The sequence below is a fragment of the Corapipo altera genome, unplaced genomic scaffold (assembly GCF_003945725.1).
Source record: "Corapipo altera isolate COAL_440 unplaced genomic scaffold, ASM394572v1 112, whole genome shotgun sequence".
NCBI lineage: Eukaryota > Metazoa > Chordata > Aves > Passeriformes > Pipridae > Corapipo > Corapipo altera.
Genome location: NW_020884899.1, coordinates 5,761,522 through 5,783,052, shown reverse-complemented (window position 1 = coordinate 5,783,052; position 21,531 = coordinate 5,761,522). Strand labels below are relative to the sequence as shown.

The following is a 21,531-nucleotide window of genomic DNA, read 5'->3' as shown; positions in this document are numbered from 1 at the left end:
GGATTTGAATAAGCAGGTGAGAGCATCGGCCTCCCTCGTTAATGCGTTTGATAATTGACCTAGCGCTCATTCCTGTGGGAGGGCGGCGTGCCCAAGTGCAGAGCCCGGCTGCTCCTCCGCACCCCGGGAGCCCCCGGCCCTGCCTGCCACCATGCCTGCCCGCTGCCTCCTCCTCCTCCTCCTCCTGGGACTGCTCCTGGAGCTGGAACCTGCCTTCTGCCAGGAAGGTAAGTGCAGGCAGCTGCCTGATATCCAGGGGAAACTGAGGCAGGGGGAAGGCAGGAAGGTGCACCGAGCCCCAGGCAAGTGGGAACTGCTCGATGGGGGACAAGAGACAACTGTGGAAGAGCCTCTTGGGAAGAGAAAATACATCCCAGCTCCTGCCTAAGCTTTAGCTCTGGCTGCACGTCGGGATGGGTGGGTGTCCCGGGGGGTTGGAAGGTCTTACCAGGGCTGGAGCATGAAAACTTTCTGCCTGTTTTGCCGAAGGCTGAAACTGCCACCTGAGGTTTATCTTACCTGCTTATGTGGAGATAAAGCAGCTCTGATTTACCTCTCACAGGACTGTGCACCGAGATGAGTAATCTGTTTTCTTACGGCTTTTTTTTTCCTCTTCTCTCTAACTCTCGTCCTTGGGCAAGGGCTGTGCTGGGTCGCTCCCTGAGCTCGCAGATTCTCCTGTTAATCTGTAATTTTGATCATTACTGAGGAGAGAGAGCAAATATTTTCCTCTGCAAATTGCCCTCCTGTTCTCTTCCAAAAAACTTCATAGAGAAACTTACTATGGCTAGGACATTATTTTTAGGAAATTTGTTGAAGGGCTTGTCTAATGCTAGAAATAACGAGGAGTAATTAAAACTCATCTGGTGTTGGCAAAGTCCTGGAAAATTCCCTCCTCCCTTCTCCTTCTGAAACCCCAGCCCTGACCACTCTTCCTGTGCTTGTTTACCAACTTGCTGAGGATTTAACAGCCTGGGGTCTCCACTGTCAGCAGGATTGAAAGTTTTGCTGTTGCTTGGAAGGAACTCTGAAAAAGAAACCCTTTAATGAGGATTCAGAGCCTGGTACAGCTTCCTCAGAGGGTGGAAAAGATAGGGGTCACCTGATGTTTTCCAAGCACTCAGGAAAGATGTATCAAAAATCTGTGTTTTCAATTTTGCTGTTGAGCATGGAAATGAAGTTACAAAAAGTGTACAGGTTTATTTTAGCATTAGCACTTCCCTTGGTCTGGTTTGTAGCTGCAGATGTGTGGACACACATCTGCCAGGGCTGCAGATTCCACATTGCTTAGTTTGGCTTACAGGATCTTGTTGGTGAGGGAAAACCCCATCACTGACGTGGGGTGAAACCGAGAGGAGGTGGCAGAGCCTGAGGGACAGGCTGTCCCAGGAGGGGCATCCCTCATAAAGCATTTTTCCAGGAACACAATTCTGTTTCCACAGGTGAGACCCATCCCTTCAGCCATCCCTCCTGGTGTGCTTGATGGGGGTCCAGCCAGGCAGTACCCCCCAGGGCTGGGATCCCCATAGTCATCCCTAGAGTAAATCCTATCAAGCTCTTGCCTCTACCTGGTCCCATTCCTCCTTTCTTACGCCCTTGTAAGATCTCCGTGTGGGATTTCAGCCCAATGTGGAGGCATTTGCAGTTCCCCTACCACCCTCCTCTCCCCTTGCAACCAGGACCTACATGATCTCTCAAAGCCAGAACCCCTTGATTTTGGTTTGGTGTTTTTCCTTTTGGCTTTGGATGCTCTGAAATCTGCTGGAAACAGCTGTCTGAGGTTTCACTTGCGAAAACATCCAGTACCTCCTGAGCACAGTCGCTCCAAGGAAATTTCCTACCACTTATCTTCTCCCCCCCTTTGCTGGAAGATCACGAGATCCAAATTTGGCACTTTCAGTCACCACTGACTTCATTCCCTGGTTGACCTTGAACTCCCTTAACCTCAGCAGAAACATCACGGAGGTCTGGACGTGACCACCCCCTCCTAGGCTTAGGCTGGAAACCCTGACTCCAACAGGAAAAATAAACTACAACTAATAAATAAATGTGGCCAACAGCCAAGGGCAGAGTGAGGGAGGACACAAAGTGAGACAAAGCTCAGGCGGGAGGCAATAGGTGTGTTTGGGGCTGCACTCCCAGGGCTGGTGGGCAGCAGTGGCAGGAGCATACTTGCCCACCAGCCAGGGCAGGAGGGGACCAAACCCTGCTCTTCCCAATGCCACCACTCCCTGGTGCCAACCCCCCCCCCTCCCGGTTAGCACCACCAGCAGCTGCTGATACAAACACGCTGCTACAAGAGGGAATTTCCGCCTGAATTCCTCCTGCTTCAGTTTTAGCCTTGGGACCTTGCAGTAAACATGGCAAGTGTCTCTGCGGGGAGAGGGGGCTGAGAGATGCTGTTTGGGGCTACTCTCACAGCCCCCTGCTCAGGAATGCCAGTGCTTTCCAGACTGGCACTGCTGGCGAGCCAAGCAGCCAGGTTGATTTCACTTCCAAGAGGAAAAAAGAGCCTTGTTTTGTGTTGTTGGTTTGGTTTTTCTGGTTTGGTGGTGTTTTTTTTTTAGTAAAAGCCTCTTGCAGTAAACACTGGAGGCATTACCAAAGGACAACCCCGTTCCCAAAAATCAGAGGAAGGAGAGGAGAGCTGTTAGCAGCAGAGCCAGTGTGAAGCTGGTTACAGATGAGGAGTTTGCACATGTAGAGCACACAGCCCACTTTTATTGCTGCTAGTAAAGATCATTTTTCTGTTTCTAGCAGAGATTTATCTCCTGTGAGACAGATGAACTGTTCAGCTAGTGTAAAGTTCCTGAGTGAGACTGAAGAACCAATTGCTTGTCCAGGGGCAGCTCAGCCTTGCAGACATCAGTGGCCAGGTCTGGGACTGAGTGTTCTGGGGCTGATGCTGGAGCTGGCAGGTGTAGCATCCTTCACCTACCCCATGTGCCCATGCAGAAAGACCTCTCTAATGTGCAAGGGTTGGCATTTTGATCAGCAGATGAGGATAAGCTGTGCCCGAATAAATAGTAATTAAATCCCAAAGGGATGTGTCTGCATGGACAAGGTGTTATTTGGTGCTGATATGACAGTGCTTAAGGATGAGTCTGACTACAGGATGGATTTGACTAAAGGATAGGTTTGGCTACACCTGAATGCTCCAAAAGCCAGTGGGAGGCAAGGAGCAGCCATCCCAGCAAGGACTGGGAAAAGGTTTCCTCTTCTCACTACCCTACCCTCGCATTCTTCCCACATCCATGATTGCATGTCACAGCCTTCTCACTCATGGCTGGATCCCTGTATAATAGAGGAAAACAAACCTGTGAGTCCACCCCATCTGTGGGGGTGAGGGGATATCCTGGTCAGCTCCCAGCTCCCCCCCCAACCCCTGTGCTGCTTGGCCCCCACCAGCCCTGCCTGGCCTCTGCACTGAGGTTGTTGCTCTGAATGCATCAGCCTTCAATTTCCCGTCATAAATCAGTTTGCTGCTCTGGGAACTTTTGGATGGTGCATTTTACTGAAATCCACAGTGACAACTTTTTGCTGTGAGAGTGGTGACCAAATTTTACCTTGTCCCTGTTACAGGGTCCTTATTTTACAAGTCAGTATTTGGGAAATATCCTGGGAATTGTCTGTGGCATCAGGGGTTGGAGAACAAACAGTTCGCTGAAACTCCTCTGCCTTCTTCCCCTTGGCAAACATTTTCTTTCCCTCCCCTCTTCCATGTCCCCCAGCCCTTTTTTCCCCCATCACAGAGTCACCAGCACCTGACAGCACATGTATATGTGTATGTATTTGTATATGGGGCCCCAAAGCTGCAGAGCGCCACACTCCACGTGCAAACACCAGTGAAACTACTGTTATTTGTGCTTTATTTTATTGCTATCACCCAGTAAGCTTGCCTGAATTGACAGCAACATGTTCTGCTTGGCTTTGTAGGACCAAGCTCTTGGCTGGATGCTGCTGAAGCTGAATGGGAGAAACTCAGCAGATAAATTCTGAGGGTGAATTTCTAACTTGTGTCCTCTTCTTTTCCTGTAGCCCGGGGCAGCCTCCAGCCGTGGTCACAGGGTGTCATCGCAGTGGTTGTGTTTCTAGTGCTGGTGGCCATCGCTTTCGTGGTCAACAGGTTCTGGTGTAAGAAGAAAGAGTAAGTGTGGGAGGTTACCAGAGTTGGGCTTAGCTGCCTGGGCATGTGTCACTTCCAGCAGCCTCCATCCTTGTGCCAGGGCTGGGAACACTGTGATCGCTGCACTGGGAGCTGGGCAGGGAGAGCAAAGACTCCCTGTCCTCATCTCTCTGTCCTCTTCTCCCTGCCCTGGTCTCTGCTCCCTGTTACTTATTGCCAGGTGTGAGCTTGCACTGTACAAATGCTGCCACGAGAAAGTGCTGTGCTGGGAATGAGAAGGCAGCAGCATTGTGGCTGGTTTACAGGGGCACATGTTCAGGGGATTGGCCTGAGCCTGGTTTTCTATGGTTTTGCGGGTGCAGTTCCCATGTGCCTTATATCTGTGGGATAATAAGCTCAAAGCAGCTTTGTTTGCAAAGCAGACAGATTCAAGTTGTCAGAATGCACTGAGAGGAGCTGGGAGAAGGGGGAGGTACCCAAGCCATGGTAGAGCTCTCAACCTGGAGCCCATGGCACAGGCAAATGAGGTGGCCTTACTCATCAGAAGAAGGCTCTGTGGGACAGGTTACTTCTCGTCCACTGCTGGCCAAGCAAAGCCACAGGCTGCTGCTCCTTCTCAACCAAGTGAGGCCAACTGGCAAAGTTGCAGTAACCTGATCTTGAATCTGAGCCCAAAGTCGACAGGGAATGAAGCCTGTTTCCCAGTTCCTCTGCACTGGCATTGTCGCTTTGGGCTTTGCACCTGAAGGTGCTGGAGTCTTCTTGTACTTGTGCATTCCTGCAGCCTCTCCAGGCTGGGGAGGGGGAGAGCTGGGGTGTATCCTGATGCACAGCAGGTCGGCTTCATCCCCAGATATATTGAAGGGGGGTCCCTTTAGGATGCATTCATGGCCAGTGCATGATGCAATGAGTATCTAAATTGTCTCATTTGCCAGGACTGCAGGTCTTTGTTGCCCAAAGAGGAACCTTTGTCCTCAAACTGAAGGAACCCCCAGCTCATGGAGCGGGAAGCAGGGATGGTGTTTCCCACCGCTGCCCGTGCCTGGCTGTCTCTTCCCAGCCCAGAGGCAGAGGATGCTGCGAGGGGCTTGAGGGTGGATGGTGCCCTGTTTTAATTAATCTGGCCTCTCTTCAGCAGAGCGGGCAGCGGGGCTCGGCTGCCTGGCACCCTGCCAGCTCTGTGCTGTCACTGTGACAGCAGCTATCAGCTCAAGCTGCTGCTTGTTTATGCCAGTCTGTTCCTTGGAGAAGCCTCTGAAATCGCCCTGGAGGAGTCAGGGATGTGAGTGCAGGGCGGTCCTGCACCCACACTCCGCAGATAACCCCCCCTGGCACCATCTGGGCTATGGGCTTGCTCCAGAGCTGAGCTTATAGATTCTGGTTGAGGTCAAACACCCCATCCCTGCCCAATGGTACCTTCTGCAAGTGATCCAGACACCTGAGAGAAAGCAGCTCTGCTTTGCTCACACGGACGTGTACATGTACAGCCCAGCCAGGGCTGCAGCAGCAGCGGGGCCTTGACTGTTCCATCTGTGTCAGTTGGGATCTGTAGGGGACTATTTTGCAACAGATTACATAGAAGTAGACTGGAAAAACCAGTTAGTGGGGGAAAACAATCCCACGTATTGACAATGAGTCTTGCTGAGTGCCAGCCTGGTGCTGGGAGTCCCAGCTCCAGAGACAGGGGCTGGCATTGGCATCTGGGCACAGCCTCTGCAAACCAGCAGTGAAGGTATTTGTCCTCACCCTTGTCCTGCTGGGAAGGGGGCTGAGTTGTGTGTCCGAAGCCAGGATCACACCGTTATTGTCTCTGTAGTGTCAGATCAGTCCCTTCCTCTCTGCCATCACCACTGGGAGGCTGCTCCCCAGCACAGCTCCTTCATTGTCCTATCTCAGCTTCTCCCTTCTCTCCCTCCAGGGAAAATGCTGAGACCGTGGTGACTGTAGAGGACAAGCAGGATCCTGTCGTGTCCAATGGCCACGAAGGGAGATACATATCAGCTGCAACCGACTTCAGGTGAAGGACTTTCTCAGACCTCCTCCCCATGGCTCCCAGCTCTGTTCTGTCCCCCTGGGGACAGCTCAGACGTGCAGAGCCACAGTCTCTCCCACTCAGGGCCTTACATGTCCCATGCACCTGGGTCTGGGGACTTTTATCATCCAGAGGTTAAGCAGAAGGCAGGGCAAGGGAGTATCCCAGTATCCCCTCCTCCCTCATCTCTCCCTGTCCCTGGAGTTCAGCCCCATGATCCATCCACCACCTTGCAACCTGCTACACCACATTTTTCTTATGCTACATCACACCTTTCCTACAGAGGAAGCCACCAAAAGTGGTCACAAGTCACCACGTTGATGTTGACTGTCAAAACAGACCTTGCCAAAAATTAGAGCGATTCCCACCCTGTCTTGATTTCATTCCTGGCAGGGTGACCCCTCCTGTCCTCTCCACCTCACCCCTCAGTCAACGCACAGCTGGCACCAGCGAGGTCAGGATTCCCAGTGGTGGCTTCAGAGAGGCAGGTCTTGCTGGGGGTGAGCTCAGCATTGTGCTTCTCCCTCCCTGTGCAGGTCCAAAGAGAACCACCACGCCTACGAGAACACGGTGGAGCCCGAGGAGAAGGTGATCACCACTGCCATGTAGCAGGCACCCAACCAGCCACCCTCCTTCCTCCTCTCAACTGGCTTCACACGATCGCGATGGGCGTTTTCACAGAGACCCTCTGCACTGGCAGCCCCTGTGTGTGATGGGTCCCTGACCTCCCCATGGCACCACCATCTCCTGATCTTTCCACACCTGTGGGACATGCCCTTCTGCCTCGGAGACTGGTGTCCATGCGGGCATCAGTCCCCAGGAGAGGTCTGGAGGTGCCACCTGTCCTGCCTGGTGGTCACCCCACCTGCTTGGCAAGGTTGATGTCCCAAGTCCCAGGAGGGTGTTGACCTGCTTATTACACAGAAGGGCTCCTGCTGGGTGTCTGGGACCTCCCTGCACCCCCAGCTGCCTTATGGGGAGTTGCTGATGGAAAACCTGCTCTTTTCTCCCCAGTTCACCCTCCTTTTTACAGCCTACACGAAACATTTTAATGTCAGAACAAACCTTCTCCCCTGTACATATCTCCCCTGTGAGAAATAAAGAGAATTGTTGCCCCTATGACAGCTGAGAGGGTCGTTTTGCTAATCAGCTAAAGGACTTTCTGGCATCTCACAGCTCTCCCAGCCTTCAGGCAGTTGGGAAAATGAAGGACATCAGGGAATGCTCAGCATTTGGACCACACCAAGGCTGCAAAGTGTGGCTGAGCATCATTCATCATTTGCTGGGTGGGGAAATTGAGGCACGGCACCAATCCAACACTTCCCAGTGTTGCTTAATGGGTGAAAGGCAGCACTCCCTGAATCCCACTGACCACAACATGCAGACCTACAGCCAGCTGGGGGCCATTCCCAGGGCTGGAGGTTGTGAATGGCAATCACTTATCCTTGCTGCCATGAAGTGGCTGGAGGCTGCTCCAGGCAGCGCTGGCTATCACAGGGCAACTGACCATAGTGCAACCTGCTCCTGCCAGGCTGTTCATTAACCAGGGTCCATCTTCTACTGTGGCGGGAGCAGTGCCAGGGACACCATGGGAGCAGCAAGTGCTTCTAAGCCGTGGCATTTGAAGCTTGAAAAGAGCTCTAATGCCTTGGCCATGCCTGGAACATGAGTTACTCAAGTGGCATTCAGAGTCCTCTTCTTGACAATTTATGAAAGGGTGAAGGGACTCTGAAATCAAGGGCAGCCCAACTGAAGCAGGACTGGGAGGGATGGGGTGGTAGGTTTATAAGAGGGGTGGTTTTGGCAGCCCCTGGTTTTGAGGGGAGCAGGGTGTTTTTAGGACCCTGCTGTGCACTTCCTGCAGGGGAAGCTGCCCATGTCCGAGCAGGTGGTGACACTAAAATTCAGGCAGGAGCCTTCAAGTAACAGACCCACCTTGAAAGGCCTTTCCCCTAGAGACTCAGGTAGGTGAGAGTTTCGAAAATGCCCTCAAAGACTCAGAGTTGAGAAATCACAGCTCCAGTTGAGAAATTGCATGAGAGTAGAAGAAAACAGGCAGAAGGGCTAGAGGGGTCAGGCCCTCAGATTTGGAGGCACGGTGGCTGCACCCCCAGCATCATGTCAGAACTGTTCTCTTCTACCACTTTCACTTGGACAGCTGGAGGCTGAGCCAGCCCCAGGCTGGGTCTTGCACCTCCCCACTCATGTCCCTGTGGATGCTGCTCCCCCAGCTTTTCTCTCGTAGGTGCCAAGTATCATGTGGTTTTGGAAAAAACAAACTTCCCAGAGTTCAGTGGTAGTGCTGTGCTCAGCAGGGTTTAAGGATTAGCCAGTACATGTTCCTGTGGCATCAGCACTTGGGCTGGGGGTGTGGTGAGAGGAGGGGAACCCATTAATTTTTTACCTCTCAGTTGCAAAAGGAGTTAGCAATGATATCCTTATAATGAGTAACAGCAGGAGTTTTTTCCATGCCCTGTGCACACCCTCAATATGTGATGGATGCTTGAGCTGCTCACCCTGCAGTGCCTGGATGTGGGTTTGGAGTGGAGGTGTGCTCAGGACTCAGTGGGTCTCAGTGTCCCTTTCCTCATGGATCTCTGCCATGGCTGTAGGTCCAAGCAAGGAGAAGGATGGGGCTTTACTGCTGGACGTTTTTGGATAATCCGGGAGCCTCAGTGCTTGGTCTTATCACAGCCAGTACCCATTCAGAGTTCACTTCCCAGGAGAAAACATCTCAAGCAAGAGCCAGGGATGCCTCCTCAGTGGTATACCTCACCTCTGTACTGTCCATGGTGCTGTTCTGCCTCAGTTTCCCTTGTCCATGAAGCACAAGCCGAGGCTGACTGAGTGAAGCTGCCTTCCCTTGAGCTGTGCAGCCGCCTCGCAGATGCTTCTTGGTGTGATCCTAAAAAGAACAAAAGGGAGAGAGCATAAATGAAATTTATTGTTGGAAAATCTTAATTAGATTTTAAGCCCCAAAGGGAGAAAAGTGAGGTATTATCTGACACAGCTAATGAGTGTTAAGGGTCCATTGTTATATTTCTTGTTTACCTTTCTGTACTGGCTGATACAGCCCGGATCCTCGCCTGTACTGCCGTAATTAGGATATCTCATCTCTTGCTGATAGGGTCGGGATGCTCTTTAAAGCACAATGCTGTCTCATCCCTCCCTGGAAGGATGAGCGTGATTGGGATGACAACTTCTGGCATACCAGTGCTCATGCTTTCCATGCCAACCCTGGGAGCTCGGGAATGTCCTCCATAGTTGGGGCTGTACCTGACAGTCCCCAGGTGATGGGCACCTCCCCCAGCCTCTGTGACCTCCCTGAAGGGGCCTGAGACAACTTGCCTGGGGCCAAATCCTCCCCAACACCTCTCTCCATGCAGCATGGGGGAGTGACCATGTCCTTCACAGTGAAGGGGAAGGACATCATGGGTGCTCCATCCTACCCCTCACTCCATAAGGCCATTATCTCTGAAGCTTGGGCTTCAGGAAAACATCCAGGTTTGGGTTCTGCTGCAGACAGGACCATCTCCTTTTGGGCAGAAGACATTCAGGGTGGGTTTTTTGAATTACCACCTTGTTGCAAGATGTATCACAGCTTTTCTTTGACACCTAGGAGGATGCAACTCATCTCTTGGACCTGCAGATAATGGGGCATCTTGTTGAAATCCACCTTTGCTCTGATGCTTTCCTAATCTCTCCTGAGGCCCTTTAGCTGTGAGGGTTTAAGATTCTGTAACCACAACCCCGGAGCAGTTTGGCCAGGTGGACAACTGCCGTGTAAATTATTGGAAGGTAGTTTAATTAAAGGCTTGCCATATTCAGATAAACTGGAAGAGCCACCAGCTCCTACCCTGGACCCAAACAGTGTAGCCTGGGGTTTATGTCCTGGCACTGGGCACCTTGGCACCCAAGAGATGTGATTTGGACCTTCAGAAACAAAAAGGGAGCCCGTCCCACCATCCCTGTCCTTCGGGTGGGGAAGAAGTTCAGCCACCCAGGTGGGAGCTGGGAGCACAGCACGGAGGGGTGGCTGTGTGTGGGCAAGGGGCCTGCAAAATTTTTGGTCTCGATTCAAGCCACTGAAAGCCAGAAGTAAAATACCATCCATTGTTGGTTTGTACACCCGTAGTAGCCAAACAAACATCCCCGGAGCCCGTCCTTATCACTTTATTACACCTGCTAGAGTGAATAGATTAAAGAGGATGGGGGAGGGGGGAGAAAGCTGAAGAATCCAGCAGAAAAACTGGGTTTTGGGATTGTTAATTATTCTCTGGGGTCTCTAATCTTTAACTGGCAAACAGCATCACTAACTGTCTTAAAGCCCCTCCTGGAACATCGTGATAATAAGCCATCTGCATGAAGGCACCCCGTTATCTGCCCTCCTCCAGCCGCCTGTGACATGGCTGGAGTGGGAGATAATGAATGTGTGGTGTGTAATAATGACACGTCATTCATGATTATCGGCCTGATACCCAACCTTTTAGCTCCATTGTTTGTGTTTCAAAAAAAAAAAAAAAAAGAAGGAAAAAAAAAAGAGAAAATAAAAAGGAGAAAGGAAATAAGAAAAGGGGGAAATTTTGGTGCTATGGGCTATCCCGGGGTCCCCAAAGTGTCTCCCTGCCAAAGGGGCTGGCTCTCGTAGCATCTCCCAGAGGGTTTGTTGGTACCCTGGAAGGACTCGCCCGTGGATTGGCGGCTGCTGTAGCCATGGTGACGGAGGAGAGAGCTGAGACAGCGCAGAAATGTCACTGCCTGGCAGGGAGACATTTGGGGCAAATGTGCAGGCGATTACATCTGTGTCAGTGGCTGCTGCCCGGCTCCTTGCACAACTCCTTTGCTGCTCTCAAAACAGTTTGGTGGTGGCTTGGCAGAGGAGGTTATCTTGTACACGCTGCTGTCCAGAAGCTGCCAGCATTCTGAAGGTGGGGGGATGTTTGTGTTGCTCAGTTTGACCCAAACAAGTTGAAAAGTGAAAGAATTTTCTCCTGGTTGCTCCTGTGTTAGGGCTCCTTGATGCATCAGTGCTGTGAGACCTTCCCCCAAAAGCTTTGGTTCTTCAAACTGAAAACCTGGGTTAAGCACAGTTCTTAGTGGTAAGGGATTTTAAAGTGTTTGGCTCAGGTTACCTCAATTATTGTCATAACTGCCTGGAACAACAATCCATTATTTGCATCAAAAATGTTGGCAGTTTCTCCTCTCTTTCCCAAGCAGATTTGCAAGAGCAGTTTCCCTCGAGAAGGTCTCCACTTGCAGTGGTTGTAGTTTGGTCATTTATAACAATCAGGAGGACTATTGGAAATCAAATGAGCAGCCTTGGTCAAGGTTGGTCACAGGGCGATGGCCTCAAAACACAGGCTCCGTGTACAGATCCAGGGGTGGGCAGCAGCTGAGAGTCCTCTTCAGACCTAATTTGCCCTGCTCTGGCCTTATCCCCCCACATCCAAACCAGAAGATGCTGTAGTGACATCTTCATGTGCCACCCAGTTTCCTTTGCAAATCACCACCAAAGAGACTGGGATGGGTCTTTGTGGCCAAGTGCTCCCGAAGCTCATTTCTTGGCCCACCTGATGGAGAGTAGATGAGCAGAGCTATGAGGTGGCTTGGCTGTTCCCAGGTGAGTGGCTGAAATGTCTGACAAACAGCACTTTTCAGTAATGAAAAGGTGTATCAAAATGCTGCCCTCCAAAGGCCTTGCTGTGCTGGAGCAGGAGAGGAAGACATCTGGAGTCTGACCTGTTAGACCAGCCTGAGTCCACCAGAGGTGTAAGTGTGGCGGCACCAGCACCTACACAACCTGCATCCAGTCTCTTCCTGGGAGTAAGAAGGGGTGGGCTAGGAGAAGAGGAACTTGGTCTCCAGATGCCTTCCAAAATAAATGCAAGCTGCACCTTGCTGGTTAATCCCAGCATCCCTGTCCCAGACAGCCAATACAAAGATCTGAGGAGAGTTTTGTTTCCCAGACTGAGGATTGAGCAGGCAGCAGAGATGGGGAGCAGAGATGCTGCAGGAGTTTAGTCAGATGGGCAGATGCTCAGATTTGGCTGTCCTGAGCTGCTCAGAGAGACAGAGAGATGGACAGACGGACAGACATGCTTTGGATACGTTAGTGCCTGCAGGGATTTCGTGATGCCATTGCTGTGGGTGAAAGCCGAACAGCCTTGTCCGTCCCTGAGGCGTGGCTGTCTGTCACTCTGAGCCTCAGTTTCCCCTGGCGACTGCTGGGTTCTGAGGCACTCTCAGTGACAAACCTTCCCTGGACTGTGCGTGGGTAACACCATCACTCCGGGACTGTGCCGGAGCAGTGCCTGCCCCGCTGCCCTGCACGGCTGAGAGTGGGGATGGGGACGGGGGTATCCCCAGGGATAGGGCACATCAGCTGCCTTACTGGGCCTGGTCATGCTCCCTGCCGAGCCCAGGGGGGTTTTACCAGGGACCAGGGAGGACTTTTTCCGGGTCTCCCACTGCCACCTAGTGATCCATTTCACACCCTGGGCCAGCAGCTCATCCAGATGGTCCACCTTGGCTGGTGCTGGGGAAGGGCTCCCTGTACTCCCAAAACAAGCCTGATCCCAGGGAGAGTGCTCACCTTCACCCCTTGGGCAGGTCACTCATGTACTGAGTGGTCAGCTCTCAGCCTCTGCAGAAAAGGTTTTGAGGCAGACTCATGCTTCATCTTGGGACTTGTTCTGTTTTGCAAGCTGATTTTGTTCTTACCACCAGCATTTTTGTGTGTGTGGTGTGTATTTGTGTTTTGCTTTGTCTGACCATGGATTCATTTCAGTTGTTTCCTTACCATGGAAACTCCTGGAGTCAAAGGTGAGGGCTTGCTGATGTGTGTTGTGGGAGGTGTGGAAACAGGCTCCTCAGGCTCGTCAGGGGGCAAACCCACCCACAAAAACAGTGCTTGTGGCTTGAGGAAATACTCACAGTGCTGCACCCCTGGGCACAGCCTTGTCTCTGGCCTGCTGGGGCTCCTTCTGTAGCCCCTGACCCCCAAATGCAAAGGAAGCCAAAGTCATACTTGGAGAGCAGCCTCACAAAACTTTATTCTTGTTTCAGAGACAAGGCCAAGGCTGGTCACACATTGTTTTCAGGGGGGTGAGTGCTTTCTCCAGGTTAGCTGGTGTCATGTCTCTGTGCTGGCTCCTGAGCACCCTCAACTCAAGGAAGATCAGTGCTGGGGCAGAAAGAAACTACAGGCCTTCATCTCCATAATGGTGGGCACAGTGCCAGCCGCAGAACGGGAATAATTTGGAGGGTGGTGCATGGGGATGCAGCGAGGCTGCCAGGAGGAGCCCTCCTGCCCTGGCACACCCAGGCTGGAGGCAGGGGAAGGACTCTGTGCTGGGGCAGCGCCCAGGCTTTAAACATCCATGCAAACCATGCCAGCATTGTTCACTGCCAAGCCCATCCTGGAGACTGACAATGGAACAAATCCACAGACGGGTGACAGAAGTCCCGCCAGGCAGTGTGTGAGGGCAGGTTGGAGGTCAGGAGATGAGCAGGACATGGAGGATGCCCATGGAGGTGAAGGCTGAGCCACAGCCACGATGTGGAACCCCTTTAGCAGTGCTGCTCCCCCTGCAAGGAGGGGACTTGGATCTGCTGATTTTGGTGTTTGTTTGAGGGGGTTCGGTGTGCCCTCCTGGACAGCAACGGTGGGGGGTTAATGTGGGAGAGATCCAATGTGGCCAGCATGGATCTCATTCCCCGCTTAAACCTCTGAGTGGAGTGACATTTGGGAGAGCTCTTGCTCATCTGCCGTGGTACCCCATGGGATCAGGGAATCTTCTTCAAATGCAGGTGTATCCCGTTGCTGGACCTGAGGACGATCTGTGGTATCATTATGGGAATCTTGGATGGGTCTGGGCAGAGCTCGAAGCGGAGCAGAGTCAAGGCCAGTGCCACCTTCATCTCGTTCATGGCAAACTGCTGCCCGATGCAGTTCCTGGGGAGAGGATGACAAATGCTTTGACTGCTGCCTTTGGCCCTGACTGCTCCCAAATTGGGCTCAGCCCATGTGTGAGCTGGGGCACATCCAGCTGCTGTAAGAATGACACCACAGCTCATCTAGGGGTCCCCTGATGCCACACCAAAATGTACCCAGCTCTGTGGTGGGGTATTCCTAATTTTTATCAATAAGCATTGAAAAAAGATATGAGATTGAGAGAACGTGGGCTTATTTCACTAGAAGGTGCAACCTGGATCCGGGTAAAAGTCCAGACACCTCAGAAAACTTATTTTTGGCTCGGTGTGGTGATCCTCTTGCGAGTTACTGATACCTCAGTATCCTGCATCTGCCTACTGATACAGCATGGGAATCACAGAGACTTGGACCCAGCTTCATTTTGAGGTGCACTGGGATTCACCCCTAAATAAGGGAGCCTGTGTTCCCAATGCAGGCAGCAGAAAATGTTAAACATGTCCACAAAGCCATAAGAAAAGTGTGTGAAAGCCTACAATGACCACAGAGCTTAGGGTGTTGGAAATGCTCTGGAGCTGATGGAGCACGGAAATCCTCTTACAGGAGATTCTGTGATGGAAGATCCTGTTATGGAAAGCCTGTTTGAGTTGGCCAAGCCAACTTGGCTCATGGAGACTGAGGGAAGATTAGCTTCAGGAGCTTGGCTCTGAGCTAGGTCTCCCAAGCAAGGCAGCCTAATGGGAAGGAGAGGGATGAAGGATCTCCCACCTGGGTCCAGCAGAGAAAGGCAGGAAAGCATGGGAGTGCCTCTGTGCTGAGTTCTCTGGAGAAAACCTCAGGGGATCATAAATCTGTGGGAGCAACAAAGAGCACTTGGTCAGTGTTTGGTCTGATATGAGCAGCACCAGGTTCTTCCCTGGCCCCCAGGTTAGGGCTGGATGGGGTCCCTGCCCTTCCTGGGGGAGTTGCAGTTAACAGACATCTCTCTACAAAGCCACTGAGTGGATCTTACCCTTGGAGATATCCAGGTTACCCACTACAGTGCCCGAGATGCCTGCAGGTGTTTTCCCATCCAGGGAAGCAATGATAAAGTAAGACTCCCTTTGTTCCAGAGATGCCTGATCCTTGCTTTCCAGACAGCCACTGGAGGGAGGCAGCTGCACACCCTCCTTCAAGTTTTCCAGTTATTTCTTGAAGCCTCAAAAATATCAGCTTCAAATCACACATTGCCTGGAGGGTTTGACGCTTCTCATACCACTCTGAGATCTAACACTATCCAGGGTAGCTGAAAGCAGTCTGAGTGTCTCTATGTCCCCATACATGCAGACAGACTATTCAATACCTTTCTCCAGCACTTTGTCACTTTTAAAGCCTTTGGAGGGTTTGCCAACTCGACTGAACTTTGCAGTGGGACTTGGAATGAGAAGGGAAAAAAAAACCACATAGGAGGGAGGTGCAGTCTGAACAATGCACAAGTGGAATGGATATCTGGGCTCAGACACCATCTTCCCTTTCTTGTTACAAAGGTGAAATACCTCAGGGTTCTCCCAGACATCCCGGTTCCTGTGAATAGCAAATATGCTCAGTCCAACCTGGCAGCCTGTAAAAGAAAAATGAGAAAAAGCTCATGACACCTCAAAGTGAAGATGTGGAAAAGGTGGTTTTGGGATGATCTCTCTCCCTGAGCTCTGCAGGGGCTGTTGCAGGAGATCTGGCAGTGATGATGCCCAGCCTGTCCAGGCAGGTCACCTGCAGCCCCACACAGCCCTTTGGAGAGAGAAGAGAGGCTGGAAGACCCACCATCCCCTCCACACAGCAGCATGAACAAGGAAGCCCCTCTTGGCACAGACAGGAGCATGAAGGATGAACAAACTCAACAGACCTGCTGGCAGGCTGCGTCCATCAGAAAATGTGATGGGTTTAGAGAGCTGTCGGGACACAACAGGAACTGGTGGGAACAGGCGCAAGCTCTCTTTGATGCACATCGTGGTGTAGGTCATCTTCCCCAGGTCCTCCCTGAAAGCAAACTTGCTGAGTGTGCACTTGATCCCTTTGTCTATGTCACTGATGAAGATATTAAACAGTACTGTCCCAGTTCGGACCCCTGAGGACATCACTTGTCACTGATCTACATCTGGACATTGAACTGGTGACTATCATCCTCTGGATGTCACCTTCCAACCAATTCCTAAACCACTGAACAGTCCACCAATCAAACTCATCTCTCTCTAACTTAGAGAGAAGGATGTTGTGGGGGACCGTGTCAAAGGGTAAGAGAAAAGAGTTCAAGGTAAATGAATAAGATGTCCTAGCTCACCACTCAATGGTGTCTCGGTCTCCCAGGATCCCCTGTATCTCTTCCCTGCAGCGTTGCTGGTACTCTGGATGTAATGACATGCAGTAGAAGAGCCAGGAGATCCCGCTGGCTGTGGTATCATGACCCTCAAACATGAACGTGTCCACCTCGGCACGCAGGTCCTCATCGGACAGTCCAACTCCATTTGCATCCTAACAAAGAGGAGAGCATATCATTCCTAAGCACACAGGCCTTTTATTTTCATACCCAAAGGATTTGCATGGTTTGATGTCACTTATGTTTCCCTGTACATCAGGAAGTCATCAGAAAATTTATCCAGTATATGTGAGGTTGCCAACTCTGTAGTCAACAGGGCGGCAGAGTTGGGCTATGGTGGGAGACAAGTTCCCAGCCCATCAGAAGGACACCCTTTTTGTTCTCCTACCAATGGTCCCAGTTACATTTTTCAGTAGTCTGGTTTGGATGACTTTTTTTCAGACTGAGACACGAAAGAAAGCAGCAGCTCCAGAAAGACAGGGTGAGCGGATACACTCTCCCTCCTGAACAACAAATGGCAGCTTCTCTCCAGAGTATCTGAAGACGACTGTGAAAGTAAAACTAACAAAGGTAATAAAGAAAATATCTTGACAGGACTACAGACAAGATGCTCTCCTTGTAACCTTTCCAAAGATCTCCTTCCGCTCTGGTTTCTGAGAGGTCTCTTCTTTTAAACTATTAGTGTGCTCAATGGAAATGATCAAGGAAGAGGAAAGTCTACACAAGTTATTCATGCTCACTCACTACATTTCACACATTTGTGTTTCCTTCCCTTTCCATCCACATTTCCCTGAGCTAGGAAAGCTGGATTGGGAAAGCTGTTGCCAGGAATCTCAGCCAGGGCCTGGATGCTTCCCTGCTGATGCATCCTCAGTGTGTTCTTTATCATTTGATGCGATCATTTCAAACATTCACCTTGCTACAAAGAAGAATGTCCAGAAAATCCAGGCGCTTCTTCTTCAGGATCTTGTCAAGTTCCTCCTCACTGGAGAGCAACATCTTTCTTTCTTTTATTACCTTATCTGCAGAGAAGAGTGCCTCAGTTAGTTGCCACTCCAGAGACCTCATGTACCTGACCACTTGGTCAGCAGCTTGGACTCTGTTTAATGTGTAACCCTCTGGCCAGTGTCTGTTACAACCCCCTCTGAGCCACTCCAGGTGCAAGTGGAGGAGAGGTTCAGCTGGGAAGAAAGGGAGAGAAACAGAGAAATTGGGGAGAAAGGGGGAGAAATACCTGTGTGGGTATGGGCCAGCTTGCAGGCATCCTGAAACTCACGGCCTTTGCGAGTCAAGTTGTAGAAGACATCCTTGAAGGAAAAAGTCTGGATTCTTAGGCTCAGGAGGTAGCTCAGGTCAAAAACAGCTTTAATGTAATAGTGTGAGTTGCTGTAATGAGGCCAAGGTTAAAGCTGGTGTTAGCAATGTGAGGGGGAAACGGGAGCACTTGCTTTCCCAGGATTTGAAAGTTCAGGCACTGACCTCTGAGTCTGACAGTCGGAATTAAAGCTGAAGGCACATTTCATGATGCTGTCTAGTGTCATCAAGCTGACATCTTGAAAGAGCTCCACTGACTTCCTCTCTGTACTCTTCTTCTCCCATTTATCCTAGAGGTGGAGGCAGGGGTAAGGAGGGACAGGCTACCATCTATGATCAGGTCATATATTCCTGTCCCTCTTCCCAGATGCACACTGCTAAGCACTTTCTTTTCTGCAAGCAGAGGCCCTCATTCACTATGTATTCTGTGAATCCAATCAAACTCTTCTGTACATTTCTTCCTCTACTGGGCTAGGAAAGGATATTCTAGCTGTGGTTGGTTTCATTGGGGAAAAAAAAAAAGAAAGAATAACTGCAATGTCCAAAGGAAGGTAAGAGGAACAATTTCAGAACTTTATAACTACCCCAAAAGTTCAATGAAACTCTAGGCACTGAGTGCAGTCTCTTTCCCTCACTAATTCCCAGATCTGATTATTTACACTGTTGCACAGTTGAAAGGTAAAAGTAGCAGGAGTGGGAATTCTTACCAGCATCACTTTGACCGAGTCTGACATCAGGGTCACGTAAGATTTCAGCACATCGTAATGAAAGGCTGGGGTGAGCATCTTCCGGTGCTGGAACCATTTGGTTCCCTCCAAGATCAACAGCCCTTCCCCTGAAGGCACAAACAGAGAAGGTTCAGTCAGCTCCTCCAGGCTCTGATCATGGTTTTGGCAGCCTTACTACTGCTTTTGACTTACCAATCCAGGGAAGCAGGAATTTGTAGGGTACACTGGCCTTGGGATCTGTAAAACAAAGCAGATACCAGAAATGTATGAATGACTAATGAATTCAAAAAAGAAAATTCAGGATAAATCAACATTAGATTTTGCTCTCTAAATCACAAGATAGAATTAATCTCATTTCAATATGTAAAATACTCTACCACTAGAGGTAGAGTTTAAAAGTGGCCATCTACAAATACAACCTCAGTGGACTTGAAAAAATAGAGAAAGGAAGAACAATAAATGTGTGTGGAAAGGAACTGACCATGGCAAATCCTAAAGTTGAGAACAATGGATGGGAGTTACTGGAGATGCCCATGTGTGTACCTCTCACAGGCATCATGCTCCACAGAAGGGAGTAGAGGAGACTTGAGGTGTTTTCTCAGATCCATTGCCATGCCAGCTCACCCATATTACTGGGTTTACTGGGAAGCACAAGCATAGTGGTGGTAGATTCCATAGAAGGCAGTAAGACCAATGACAATGGAGATAAGGCATGGAAGGAACAGGCGCCTGGTCACTGTTCTGCACAAGAATACAAATTGCTCCATGAAACCTGGGTCAGGCTGAGAGTTTGTGAAGAGGAGCTAAAGAGGAGTTGCAATAGCTGTGAAGAAAGCCAGCAGAGGGGATGACTCCAGGCAAGTTTCCCATGATTTTTTTTGGTAGGACTTCTCAAAACCAGATGTAGACACTTACCTGTTCGGCCAAGTATGCTTTTGGCATATTCAGGATGGTGGACAATTAGAGAAGGCAGGACTGGTCCAAACCATCTGGGAAAGGCATAGGGGTATTCTTCTCCCCACGACACTAGTTGATGTAATATTTTTTCAGAATATATCTACAATGAATGAAAATTAAGCAGGGACTGAATAAAAGCAGAAAAAGAGCGTGCCAGGGAGAGCAGAGCTTGAATTTGCCCTGTCATGGAAAGCACAGGCAAGACATCCTCTCTTGGGAAATGAAGCAAGAGTGGGTGGACTTGCCACACAGGGGCTTTTACACTGCAGGTGAAGGAGAGGATGGGCATTGCAAAGGAACTGTGCACAAGTGGCAAGGCTGCTTGAGCCACCACTTCCCTGCAGTACAAGGCAACTCCATGGAGAGTTCCTAGCTGGGGCCAGCTGCAGTTGAGCCACCTTAGGACAGCCTGGGCTCAGAGCAGCTTGGTGTTGCTGGGAGCTACAGCTGGCATGGGCAATACCAAGACGCCTGGTGGACAGGTCAGGAGGACCAAGGGTGTTGTACCCCTGTTCTCTGATTTCAGCAGTGCAAGGTGGGCATGCAGTGTGGAAGCAAAATATCTTCACTGTAGAACAATGAAAATGGCTGCATTAAAATGCTCTGCTCTTGTGGCCACGTCTTCTTCAGTGGCTGTAAAGGGAGAGACTCTTATTGTTAGCAGGTTTAATGTAGAAGAGAGACATTCAATGGTTGCTCATATTTATGTAACTTCATGAAAACCCAAGAAATTGCCTAACTCTATGTTTAAGCACATGATCAAATACAGCATGGCTCTGTTTTTTCCCAAATGATGCACATCTCATATCCAGGTAAGCTTTCTTCCCACCCTGCAGAAGTCTTGGCACTCCCTGTGCAGAGTTCCTCTCGTGTAGTAAGGGACAGTAGTAGGGGGTACATCCCCTGATCCAGTGTTTCTTATCCTGCCTGATATCTTGCACAGTCATTGGGACAAACCCACCCTGACCAAGCCCATCTCACTCCTTACCAGGTGATTGTGGCCGTAGAGCCAGTGTTTCGGGGGGCCAGGAAATGCCTCCAGAGCTTTGACGAGTTTCTTCCTCTCCTGGTAGAACTGTACCACCTTCAGCAGCACGAAGATTAACCCAAGCACCACAGACAGCTGCAGGACGACAGCAGAAGGTCTGGCTACACTGTCCAACAGAGACACCATGCTCGTCTGGGATGGCTGACGCTGCCTTCTCCTGCCTCTTTTCTTCTGCTTCTCTCACACCTTCACCTGACAGGGAGCTCAGTGCAGGTAAAAACCCTCTCCCTCCTCCTCTGCTGGAGCTGAGCCTGGTGAAGTGGAGCTGACAGCAATTTATAGCAGCAGAAACATCACGGTAAACAATGCGTCAGCTCGGCCGGCAGCCTGATTGCTGCTGCTCCCACTCACCCTTTGACCTGCTTCCTGCAACCTATCCCTGCAACCTGTGGATAACAATCTGTGCACGTTCCCTACTTTCTTTTAAGTCCCATACACCCCAGCAGCACTGTCACACACACTCAGTCCTCCGTGCCCAGGTGGATGAAGCCAGAGGAGGGAGGAGGTGAGAGGCAGCCAGGCTGGGGCTCTAGCTGAGCTCCGTGCTCTCCGCAGGCAGTTCAGGTATGGAAGGCATTCATCCACCCATGTGAAGTGAGGAACACACAGGCCACCTCTTCCCAAAGAGTGGGGTGGATGGATTCATCCATCTTCATGTGTAACAGCAGTGCTCTGAGTGACTGCAGCATCACGCAGCTCTGCCAGGCTGTAATCAAGAAAACAGACATAACCCCAACAGCACACAAGGGACCTGGCCCTGCTCCCCAAGAGCTCCTACCACAGACAAGCCAGGAGACAAAACTGATGTCCAGAAGAATTACCACAGTCAGTAGATAAGACAAGTAGAGGAAGAGCTGCAGAGCAATGAAATGATTGAAACTAGCTTGAGAGCACATCTAACCTGATGGGGAGGTGTGATGGTAAGAACATGTTTCCTCTACAGTCCTGGTGATTCCTCCTTCCTCTGTCCACATGGCATCTCACCATCCTCCAAAGAAGGCTCTGCATCACCACATTTACCTTTTCAGTGCAGTGCTTTGTTG

The 21,531-nt window shown here is 50.6% G+C and overlaps 2 protein-coding genes and 1 long non-coding RNA gene across 3 annotated transcripts; 1 reads left to right on the top strand and 2 right to left on the bottom strand.

Annotated features, from left to right (window-relative positions):
- The first annotated feature begins 52 nt into the window (after window positions 1–52).
- Window positions 53–7,277, top strand: PDZK1IP1 (PDZK1 interacting protein 1). Its single transcript, XM_027648976.1, has 4 exons — window positions 53–227; window positions 4,039–4,147; window positions 6,045–6,143; window positions 6,695–7,277. Exons 1-4 carry the CDS (start codon window positions 152–154, stop codon window positions 6,765–6,767), a joined length of 357 nt encoding a protein of 118 aa, XP_027504777.1. The 5' UTR covers window positions 53–151; the 3' UTR covers window positions 6,768–7,277.
- Window positions 7,278–8,940: 1,663 nt separating this feature from the next.
- On the bottom strand, window positions 8,941–9,517 carry LOC113949879. Its single transcript, XR_003528596.1, has 3 exons — window positions 9,435–9,517; window positions 9,210–9,327; window positions 8,941–9,063 (listed from the first exon to the last, which is right to left on the bottom strand). It is a non-coding gene; the product is annotated as an uncharacterized LOC113949879 (long non-coding RNA).
- Window positions 9,518–13,184: 3,667 nt separating this feature from the next.
- On the bottom strand, window positions 13,185–20,757 carry LOC113949877 (cytochrome P450 4B1-like). Its single transcript, XM_027648975.1, has 12 exons — window positions 20,429–20,757; window positions 19,399–19,540; window positions 18,676–18,720; window positions 18,463–18,590; window positions 17,921–18,045; window positions 17,676–17,827; window positions 17,357–17,463; window positions 16,406–16,596; window positions 15,971–16,104; window positions 15,624–15,688; window positions 14,857–14,939; window positions 13,185–14,112 (listed from the first exon to the last, which is right to left on the bottom strand). The coding sequence occupies exons 1-12, from the start codon at window positions 20,612–20,614 to the stop codon at window positions 13,944–13,946; spliced, it is 1,527 nt and encodes a 508-aa protein (XP_027504776.1). The 5' UTR covers window positions 20,615–20,757; the 3' UTR covers window positions 13,185–13,943.
- Between the last annotated feature and the right edge of the window lie 774 nt (window positions 20,758–21,531).